We start from the raw sequence: 11,700 nt of genomic DNA, 5'->3' as shown, positions 1-11,700 counted from the left end.
GTATTCCCAACCTCATAAATTTGCCATGATACAGTGTTGCTTTCATGGGGCATTCTACCACACTCTACATGTGATTTTAAGTTTTTGGTTTCTTTGAACAAATATCACAGGAAAGAAATGTAATTTTATTTCAGATAAATATAACCACAACCAAAGATACAATGTTTTAAATAATACCCCCAAACTTTCTTCTTACCTGAACAAAATGACTAGGTGTTTCACTGCAAACTGAATGGATCTGTCCATTTACTATTGGAATTATCTTAGCTAATGGCAGGCTGACACTGGAAAGACTGAAAAATCATCATAGTAATAATTATTGTCTGAAATTACCTTATGGGAACTTAACATGTTAATTATAGTACAATACAGTCACTGAAGAACACTCACAGAAACATCCTAAGAAGAAAATAAAAATCATACATAATTCTACCCCCTAGAAATAACAACTGTAACTGACATCATGGTTAATTTCTTCCAGTAATTTTTATATGTATCTATGCTTTTTTGTGTTTTTTAAACACAAGACTATATAACCTCTCTGGCAATATTGTTTTGTATTTTTATTATCATGAACATTTTTCCATCTTATTAGAAGTTCTTCTAAAGTTTTTTTTTTTTTTTAAAGATTTTATTTATTTATTCATGAGAGACAGAGACAGAGAGAGAGAGGCAGAGGGAGAAGCAGGCTCCCAAGGAGCAGGAAGCCCGATGCGGGACTCGATCCCAGGACCCTCAGATCATGACCTGAGCCGAAGGCAGACGCTTAACCATCTGAGCCACCCAGGCGCCCTCTTCTAAAGTTTTAATCTAGTTTTTAATGATTATATAGATAATTCATCCTCCAGCTGTGACAATTTAGATCTAGCTCCTTGGAGTTGGGCATTTAAGTTTTTGCCTAATTTTCTTTAAACAGTTCTTTGTATTAACACAGAATTACTGGGTCAAAGGCTATGATTTTTAATTTTATTATTTATTTATTTATTTATTTATTTATTTATTTATTTATTTATTTATTTATTTATTTATTTATTTACGGGGGGGGAGGGAGAGAGCACAAATTGGGGGAGGATATAGAGTGAGAGTCCAAGCAGACTCCCACTGAGGGCAGAGCCTGAGGTGGGGCTTGGTCTCAGGACCCTGAGATCATGACCTGAGCCCAAATCAAGAGTTGAACATTTAACTGACTGAGCCACAGGTGCCCCAAGGGTATGAATATTTTTAAGGTTTATAAGGCATACTGACAGACGTCCTCTGCTTCTCCAGCAGTGTGTGAGAAAACCTGCTCCATTATGCCTCTTTCTACATCAAGTATTAGCTTTAAAAAAAATCTTGGTATGTCTGATAACTCAAATGGTTTCTTACAGCTTTAGTCTGTGTTTCTCTCAATTACTAGCAATGTTGAATGTTTCTCCTCCCTACTCCAGTGAACTACACCATCATCTATCTGGCTGTATAAGAGGAGACCTGGGCTTTTTACCTTGGCACTTCTCTATCCTGACTATATTGAATCCCCCCCACAATCCTAAATATTTCCTAAGTGTGTCTACCTCTCCCCTTTGCCAAACCTAATCCAGGCTAAGCAGTTTCTCTTGTCTGGACTATAGCAGTGACCTTTTAACTTGTAACTGCTCAACAATCATTTTTTTGGGAATAAATGAATGAATGTGTGATTATGGATGATATAATGACTGTTAAATGTGAAACAATTTGTAAACAATGATGAAATAATTTTTGTGTGTGGGTTATAGACTGAGGTTTATTACATTAAATGCAATACTTCATATATTTATACCTGAGGCTACACTAGAAATTTCCTTTTAAACACCATGAAAATGCTGAAGCTATTTTGTCTAACCAGTATGCTATGCTGAGATTTGAGGCAATGCATAAAAAGAAAAAGGAGTGGAGAGATTTATGTATTCCTGAGAAAATTACACATTATTGTCCTTTATGGTAGCATTTTTCAAAATCTGTCAAATTTTTGTTTATTTTATTTTAAGATTTTTTAAATTTATTCATTCGAGACACAGAGATATATATATAGAGAGAGAACATGAGCAGGGGGAGAAGCAGAGGGAGGGGGAGAAGCAGGCTCCCCGCTGAGCAGGGAGCCCGATGCGGGACTCGATCCCAGGACCCTGGGATCATGACCTGAGCTTGAAGGCAGATGCTTAACCATCTGAGCCACCCAGGTGCCCCTGTTTATTTGTTTGATGTCTCTCTTTGTACATTAATTTTTCTTCAATAGAAACTGAAGACACTGCTATCATACAATGTCCATGAGGTTAGATACCATGTCTATTTTACTCACTGTATTATCCCAGTACTTAGTAAAGGGCCTGGTGCACAGTATGTGCTCAATATATACTTTTAGAATCAATTAATACAAGTCTTTGTTCATCCACTGCTATATCCCACCCCAATTCTGTTTCAATTCCTTTTCCACCGAGCAATCCAAGTGATCCTACAGTGTAAATCCCATCATGTAACTCTCCTGCCACTTCTCTCTAGTGGTTCTCCAGCACTCTCAAGCTGACTACCATAATCTGTATGTGCTCAGTTCTCCAACTTGATCTCACACTCCCCCTCTTCCCAGTTCCAGCTGTTCAGCTGTTACACCAGCTTCTTCCAGGTCCTCAAGTGTACCGTGGTCCTCCTCTTTTCAAAGTCTTTGCCCTGTGGCTTCTGCCCTAAATATCAACTGCCCCACTCCAGTCTAAGGCCATATTTAATAGATGCTCATCTTTTAGTTCTCAGTTCAAATTATTTCCTCAAGGAAGCTGCTTGACTTTACTTTCCATGTTTGTCAAATACTTTTATCATATGTTCAATGTTCTTTTCCTTTTAGCACTTATCACAGTTTGTACAATTATGTTTATTGTGTATTTCTCTTCTATTGTAAGATCCACGAGGACAGAGACTTAGTACAGTGCCTGATACAGAGTAGGTGTACAACAAATAGATGCTAGATGAATGGAAAAATTGGCACTTCTACTTCTCTTTTCTGAGTTATCTGTTTGTGTCTATGACCATTTCTTTCTTTGAGTGTTTCCTTCCTTAACTGATATGTCCATAATGCTATTAACCTCTTTGTATAATATATACAGTTTGCAAATATTTCCCCCAACATATCATTGCATTTAATACCAATTATAAAGCTAATAAAGCTTGTTTGATCTGTAAGTTTTACATTTTACAGCCAAACCTATCACTTTCTTTTGTAAAGTTCTCTACTTTCTCCATCTTGAACTCTGACAAATATTCATTTGTTCATTTGCTTTTATTGTTTAAACCTCCTTGATTTTTTTGGCTATGTGTGTGGTACAGAAGGGTCTAACTTTATTATTATTTTACATTAGTTGTTGTAAAATGACTACTCTGTCTTATAATTTACTAAATAATACATCTCTTCCTCACCTCTAATGTACTAATTTCCTGTATATTTTAGAGCCTGTTTCTGGATTTTACATCCTATTCCATTGGTTTATCTATTATGAGTAACATATTATTCTAATAATTTCACCTTATATGTTTTATAAGGAGAGTTTATTTATTGCTTACTTTTTCAATAATTTCTTGAATATTATATATTATGTGCATATGTTATATATATAGTATATACAGGAATATATACATATATATCACACACACACATATATATAATTTGAGCTTGTATTAGTTAGCATCACTTTTCAGTTGATTCTCTTGAGGGTTCTAGATCATTTTGTCTCTTTGCCGAAACTGAGAATCTTTTTTCTTGACTTACTGTGATGGCTAGAACTTTCACTACATTTTAAATAAAAGGAATAACACAAGGCATAATGGAAATATTTCTAGTATTGAATCATGGAGTATGAAGTTGATTACCGATACAGAAGAGAAAAAAACTTAGGACAGGAAATACCGACTGAATACCTAGTGTATGTAATGAAATATGAAAGGGCATTAGATAGTCTCTGACTTTGAGAGGAGGCTTAAAATATAACTGAGGAATATGATTCCAGTTCTAGGTGAAAAACGTAGGTTGTATGGGAAAGTAAAGTATGGAGTACTGTAGGAGTTCAAAAAGGAAGACCATCAATGGCTGATGTGGTTACAACATAACTTTTGTAATTCTTCAGGGTATAAGGTCAAGTATTTGTGTTAAAGCAACTATTACAATTCTTTATCACTACTCAGGAAATAACTAACACCTTGCTAGGTAGAAATTATAGTGAACTTTTATTAATTGGAGCACCTTGATTTAGGGAGTATATAGGGGCTGAAATTTATTTTTGTATAACTTAAAGAAATCCTAAAAAAGATTTTAGGGTGATATTTAAATTGTTTAAGAAAATAAATGTTATTGCTCTAAGTATTCCAAATCCTCAATTTTAATTGCAAATTATTCTTTTTTATACAATAAAGAGGGGTTCCAGAGAATTGAGTAATTTCTTACCCTATGTATTTAAGAATTAAATTGGATACTGCACATATATACTGCATATCACTTACTGTTTCTCTTCATTTTAATGGACTAGTTTATAGTCAGTTAACATTGGTTTAGTACTTATTATTTTCTGAGTTTAATATAAAAAACTACAAAACAGCTTATTGAAAGAGTATAAATTCTACTAGGAGACCCAAAATATTCATGTTGAGCTAAGGATATAATAAAACCGTATGATACATTTTAGCAGTATGAATGTATGACTTAGAAATAATTGTGATTAAAATTACTAACAATTGCACTAACTAAATACTCCCAATCCTACCATAAGAGCTAAAAATGAATAGTTGTAGAAGTAAGAGATAATTCATCAAATAGGAATTTATAACAAGAATGCCTGGGTTATTTTAATGACCAAACTATTGAATTATGTGGGTCAATTATGGCTTACAGTAATTAAATACATTTTCAGTTTTATATTCTAAAGAACTAAAAAAAAAAACCCGAAGAACTGGAATTTGGCTTACAGAAAGGTAGTTTCACAACTTATTTCCATATAGTGGCAAAATTTGGGGAAGAAATGAAATTTTTAATATTGAATCCAGAAGGAGTTTTTACGGAGTCATTGGCTTAAGGGAGTTTAATTTGTTGACAAATGATCAATCAAATTTATCCTCTAAGATTTTTTTTATTACCTGGAACAAAAAATAAACACATCCAAAGCACTCTTTTATTATTCATTAGACACACAACATTTTTTGTCATCTTACCTACTCATGGAGTTGCTATGTTGGTCCTGTTCAGTAGGTCGAAAGAACTCAGCCATATTGTCTAGCAGTCTGCTAAACCCTCGGTTTAAACATGTATTCAAAACTGTACTAAAATCTGGACTATACAAAATAAGAAGGATAAACTGCTTTTTAGATTTTCAATGGAAAAGGAAATAAATTCAGTAGCTATGTTATCTTTGACAGCCACCAACATTTCTAGTCACAACCTACTTTTTATAGCCTAAAACACTGTAAGAATATATCAAGGAGTTAATCTTTAACAATTAAGCATTAAAAAGTAAGCTTATTATTTAGCACAATACAATGAGAATTTTCATCCAATTTGTGAGATTTTCTTATATCATCCAGCACTTTATACAATGTGTTTTCAAAAATATCAATAACAGTATTACTTCTCTTCAGGAAACTTTTTTTTAAAGATTTGATTTATTTATTTGACAGAGAGCCAGCAAGCACATGAGCAGGGGGAGGGGCAGGCAGAGGAAGAGGGAGAGGGAGAGGCAGGCTCCCCGCTGAGCAGAGAGCCCAAGGCGGGGCTTGATCCCAGGACCCTGAGATCAGGACCCCACCTGAGCCGAAGGCAGACGCTTAGCTGACTGAGCCACCCAGGCGCCCCTCTTTAGGAAACTCTTGAAGAGGAATCATCTTATAGTCACAGATACTGGTTTGCTTTACATACTGTCATGACATCCCAGTGAAATAGAAAGTTTTATTATCATGTACAGTTGAGAAACTGGATACTTAGAGATGAAGAAATTTGTCCAAAGGTATGTAATTAGTAAATGGGAGAGCTAGAATTTGAACCCAGGCCTTTTTGACCTGAAAGTTCAAGCTCTTTTTGTTACACCATGTAAGTACCTCACAAAACCTTTTTTTTTTTTTAAAGTAGGTTCCATGCCCAGTGTGGAGCCCAACATGGGGCCTGAACTTACAACCCTAAGATCTGCTATCCAAAAAGGATAGCCAAGAGCCAAGATCAATAGTTGGATGCTTAACTTACTGAGCCACCCAGAGCCCCAAACCTCTTTGATATAAAGAATAATATATATGTACTATAAAGATAGAAAATACCTAGTTGAACAGATTAGTTTGATCTTTGACATCTAGAAATCTCAAGCTCATGGGAGTGTTGGGCAAGGGGATATAAATTTGGGAATTATTAGCATACAGACAGTGGTTAAATGGGGGAATATGAAATTGTTTGGGACAGCTGAAGATGAAATAAGAACAAATACCTTAGAAAACTAATGTTTATAAGAAAGATGGACACAGAGGAAACTAAGAAGAAATAACCTGGGAATGTGGAGAGAAATTAGATTACACTGTCATGGAAGCCACTTGAGAAAAGAATTTTAAGAAAGGCTTGATCAACAGTGTTAATTATCAGAGAAAGGCCAAGTAAGATGAACATTACAGGTTGAATGGATTTGGCAAGAGATCACTGATGACCTTTTCTAGCATTTTGTGGAGTAATTTGGTGGAAATCTGAGTAAGAAAAAATGTGGAGGTGGCTATTGTAGAAAGTCAAGAGACTAGAACTTGATGAATTCAGACAGTAGATTCAGTAGCTGAGTTAACCTTCAAATTTGCTAATTTTTGTCACGATCATGAAAATATCTTATAAGCAGAGGATATAATTTCCTCAGAAAATCAACTAGAGAAAATGGTCCTAAATTATCTTTAGGATAAAAGAAACTTTGATATTTTAACCATTTAAGATAAGTGGGTAAGACTGGTATTACTACTCAGATTCTACAATGATAAAACTACCTCAAAGAATTTAAGTGGCTCAACCAATGCTGAACAGCTAATAAACAGGAAAGCCCAACCTGAATCTAGGTCTTCCAGTCTTCTAATGCATAGGCTGGTGCTTTCTCCATTTTTAACACCCTGGTTGTCTTCTGGGTGACTTAAAACAGTAATACTCAATTTAGGGAAGATGTGGAATTTTTATCACTCAAAGTTTTAGGGACATTATAGTCTATCCTGAGAGAATTGGGGGGGGTAGATCTCAAACTGAGTATGTGTGTGTGTTGGGGGGAGTGTACACACATCACATATGTGCATGAGGTATACATGAGGATTAGCTGGAGCTGGCTACCTCTGGCTTCAAAGTGCATTTCTCCCCGACTCCTAAAGTGAGTATCAAGTGATTTCAAGTTGGTAGTCAGAACTGCTGCAGCTATACTTTCAGTTTCTGGTTTGTTTGTTTTACAGAGCTAGTTGTTAAATATTTACTAATACACTGGGTATACCAGAATCACCCGAGAGCTCTTCTCAAAATATAAATGCTAACTATCTTTCAGTCCCTCAACTAGTATTTCAGAATCTCTAGGCTAAGGAAGTAGGTTGAAGAAAGCATGGGCATCTTGAAAAAAATCTGTTTCTCTGATTACCTTAATAAAAGAAACACTAGTTTTGGTAGGAAATCCTACCTAAAGACAGGGAAGAGATTCAAAATGTAATTTTAACAAGATACTATGTTGCATATGTTGTTTAAGAAAAGCTAAAAAAGAGTCATAAGTACATTCAAAATAGAAACACATGTTTTCTGTTACATGCAGTATACATACCTTTCCAACATGTCTCTAGTTTCATTGAGTAGTTTAATAGTTGTAACATCTCTAGGAGAAAGCCCGCAGGCCTGTGAAATTAAAATGCTATACTTTAGGGTTTCAAATATTAGCACAAAGTTATGATGAAACTAATCATATTAAAAAACCCCAAGAGTTAAGGAAATCTACAAGTCTATGTTTTATCAACAATCAAGAAATGAGTTTTTTTAAACTCAAGAAAACTGTAAAAGTTCATATGTATAGATAAGTACTATTTAAAACATGAGTCAGAATCTTAGTTATTGTAAATAATGTTGCAATAAACATAGGAGTGCATATATAAGATTAGTGTTTTTGTTTTCTTTGAGTAAATACCCAACAGTAGAATTATTGGCTCATACATATTTCTATATAGACACACAATGGAATATTACACAGCCATAAAAAGGATGAGATTGTACCATTTAAGACAACATAGATGGACATAGAGGGTTTTATGCTAAGTGAAATAAAAAAAAAATACCATATGACTTCACTCATATGTGGAACACAAAGAAATGAATAAAACAAAAGCAGAATGAGACCTATAAATACAGAGAACAAACTGATGGTTGCAGAGGGAGGGTGGTGAGGGGTCGGGTAAAACAGGTGAAGGGGAGTGGGAGATAAAGGCTTCCAGTTATGGAATAAGTAAGTCATGAGAATAAAAAAGCACAGCATAAGGAATATAGTCAATGATATTATAATAGGGATGTATGGGGACAGATGGTAGTTATACTTATGGTGAACACAGCATAATGTGTAAGTGTGTAGAATCACTATTTTGTATATATGAAACTAATGTAACATTGTGTGTCAACTATACTAAAAAAATGAGTTGAAGTAAAATTATACCTTTTAGGAGCCTTGTTTATTTGGCCCCTCTTGAACACATTTTCTAGAATATATTTACAGAGAAAAAGATAGTCCTTTGAGGTTCCAGAGGCCTGGGATTTTTTTTTTTTCTTTAATTGGTAAGACATTTTATCAAAATTGTATGTCTTTTTTCATCAAGTCTAGTCTAGTCTGGCGCTCTGTGTGTCCTTTCCATCTAAAGTTTCAGGGTTTAATTCAGTTCAGGTTAAGATTGGGTCTGTCATTCCTTTCTTCACTTGTTCTTTGAATAATTTTCTTTTTCAGTTCCACTGTTGAATTTTAAAATTTGGAAACTGTTTTATCATTCCAGAAAATTTTTTTAATACTCTTATTGCATCTCCTTGAGATTAGAATTTGTAAGTAAGTTTTCTCCTGTTTCTTTCATTAATTCCATTCCATCTATTCTGCTTGTTCAGTTTAGCCTCCATCCTGCAGGTCATGGGGTTCCCTTAAATGGCTGCAACCTTTTTTTGGCCTACTCATGAAGGCAGGGTCTCTGGACACCCAAACAGGTCTATCTTTGGGGATGGAAATACAGCAGGCAATGAAAACCATGGTAGTCTTTGTTCTAATGGGGCCTCTAGGATAAGGTATGGCTTAGGCGCCTCTTTGGTTTAAGGCTACCCCAGTTGTCAAGTGAGATATTCTTTTCTTAACTGTAAAGAATGGGTATAACCTGCTTATATATGGAAAAAACCAATTTTTAAAATGAGGTATATAACCTACAATCTTTGACATTTTTCTTATTCCTTTTTTTTTTTTAAAGTTTATTTATTTAAGTTATTTCTACACCTAACACGGGGCTCAAACTCATGACCTGAGATCAAGAGCTGCATGTTCCGCTAAATGAGCCAGCCAGGTGCTCCATTTTTCTTATTCTTATTTATTTATTTTAAATTTTATTACGTTATGTTAGTCACCATACACATCATTAGTTTTTGATGTAGTGGTCCATGATCCATTGTTTTCGTATAACACCCAGTGCTCCATGCAATATGTGCCCTCCTTAATACCCATCACTGGGCTAACCCATCCCCCCCACCCCCCTCCCCTCTAAAACCCTGTTCATTTCTCAGAATCCATAGTCTCTCATGGTTCATCTCTCCCTTCGATTTCCCTCCCTTCATTTTTCCCTTCCTTCTCCTAATGTCCTCCATGCTATTCCTTATGTTCCACAAATAAGTGAAACTGTATGATAATTAACTTTCTCTGATTGACTTATTTCACTTAGCATAATCTCCTTCAGTCCCATCCATGTTGATGTAAAAGTTGGGTATTCATCCTTTCTGATGGCTGAGTAATATTCCATTGTATATATGGACCACATCTTCTTTATCCATTCATCTGTTGAAGGGCATCTCAGCTCTTTCCACGGTTTGGCTATTGCAGAAATTGCTGTTATGAACATTGGGGTGCATATGGCCCTTCTTTTCACTACATCTGTGTCTTTGGGGTAAATACCCAGGAGTGCAATTGCTGGGTCATAGGGTAGCTCTACTTTTAATTTTATCAATGAATAATTTAAATCACAACTGCCCACGACACACCAATATGGAGCAACACCATAGTTGTAACTGTTAGATTAGGCCTTCTTTGTTTCTCAACTGGATGACTAAAATTTCCTTTAGTCCACTTTGATACTGCCCTCATTGATTTATTTTAAAAAGCAGAATGTGTAATTGTGGTACTGGCCTGGCTAAATTTATCTTTTTCTATAAACTGAAGTTCAGCTCTTTATCTTGGCATATAAAGCTCTTCATGATCTTGCCCCAGCTATCAGTTCTATCTTCTGCTACTTGATCTCATATAAATATAGTCACATAAACTGAATGTGTCTCCTGACTTCCCCCAAATATAATGAATAGGTCTTATTCATTTTTTGTATGAATCATACATCACAATGTCTTTCACATAACTAATACTCAATAAAAATTAGCTCAATATCTAAAATTATGTTTCTAATTAGAAATCAGTCATAATTGCTGTTTGTTTTCTAAATGAATGAAGTTTTATTTAAGTTATTGGAATACAGGCCTTTTAATCACTTACCTTTCAAGAGCCTCAGAAATCTAAATTTCAAGAGATAGTAAAAGAATTTTAAAAATATAGAGTAACTGGTTTGGTTAAATGGTTATGAATTAATCACCTGGACTGCTAATGGAGTTTCTTCATCTGGCATCATATAATGGCATAATAAAGATTTGGATCCATCTTTATTAATCCAAGAAGAAGATTTATGCTGCTCAACTAGATTTCTGATTTCTTTTAGTTTTTGCTCCAAGTCCAAAAGGGACAAAGAATGTTTAAGAGAAATGCTAGAAACAGAGAAAAGGGAATCGGGATAAATTGAAACTATACAACACATCCTTAGCACACTCTTAACAAATTACTCTCTGAGAGCTAGTCAAACCTGAAACTGCTGACTGAACTCACTAGAGTGGATTCAGAAATCAGCCATCAGTTAAGTGTCATTATTACAGAGCCACATCAAGTCTTGCTGCAGATTTCACAAGAAAATTCCCACTGTAATTATAGATTCTATGAGTATAAATGGAAGATAAAGGCTCAGAGGCAGATTTTAAAGTAAGTGTTTTATGTTATGACCCAAATATTTCTGGTTTGTTTGGAAGTCAATCAATAAACAATGAAACATTACATCTTTTCCCTTAGTATCAAAAGGTTGGCACTAATGCAGAAAATGGATTCACAATGCAGTATCTCAGGACTGTGTCTGTATAAGGTTACAAAGAATTTCACAAACCACCATTAGTCAAATCACCAACTTCACTAGAACAATTCTAATTTTCCTTTTATTCACCAGAATCAGGAAGTCAGAGAAGCCAATGCAAAATGCCTTACCTTCCTAAAATCTTCTGTACAGCTTGTTTAATGACCGTGATCAATTCTGTCAGGCCTATTAAAGGAAAAACAAACATAAAAGCCTTGTTCACTTTTTGAATTCCTCAATAATAAAAAATGAACAAATTAAAATTAGTTTCTAGGTCAC

At 34.8% G+C, this 11,700-nt stretch overlaps 1 protein-coding gene across 2 annotated transcripts in view; it reads right to left on the bottom strand.

Moving 5' to 3' along the window:
• PEX3 (peroxisomal biogenesis factor 3) overlaps positions 1 to 11,700 on the bottom strand; it is a 36,782-nt gene that overhangs the window by 4,036 nt on the left and 21,046 nt on the right. For both annotated transcript variants that reach the window (XR_004676586.1, XM_034990856.1), the window contains exons 7-11: positions 11,553 to 11,607; positions 10,840 to 11,008; positions 7,797 to 7,867; positions 5,203 to 5,322; positions 197 to 293 (exon numbers count right to left, since the gene is read on the bottom strand). Coding sequence is in view for 1 of the 2 variants with exons in the window: in XM_034990856.1 (XP_034846747.1) it covers positions 197 to 293; positions 5,203 to 5,322; positions 7,797 to 7,867; positions 10,840 to 11,008; positions 11,553 to 11,607 (512 nt within the window). In the remaining variant the exon portion in view is untranslated. The remainder of the gene's footprint in view (positions 1 to 196; positions 294 to 5,202; positions 5,323 to 7,796; positions 7,868 to 10,839; positions 11,009 to 11,552; positions 11,608 to 11,700) is intronic.

Source organism: Mirounga leonina, unplaced genomic scaffold (genome assembly GCF_011800145.1).
Source record: "Mirounga leonina isolate KUSES-001 unplaced genomic scaffold, KU_Mleo_1.0 Mir_53, whole genome shotgun sequence".
Classification (NCBI taxonomy): Eukaryota; Metazoa; Chordata; class Mammalia; order Carnivora; family Phocidae; genus Mirounga; species Mirounga leonina.
This window is presented reverse-complemented; position numbering and strand designations above follow the sequence as displayed.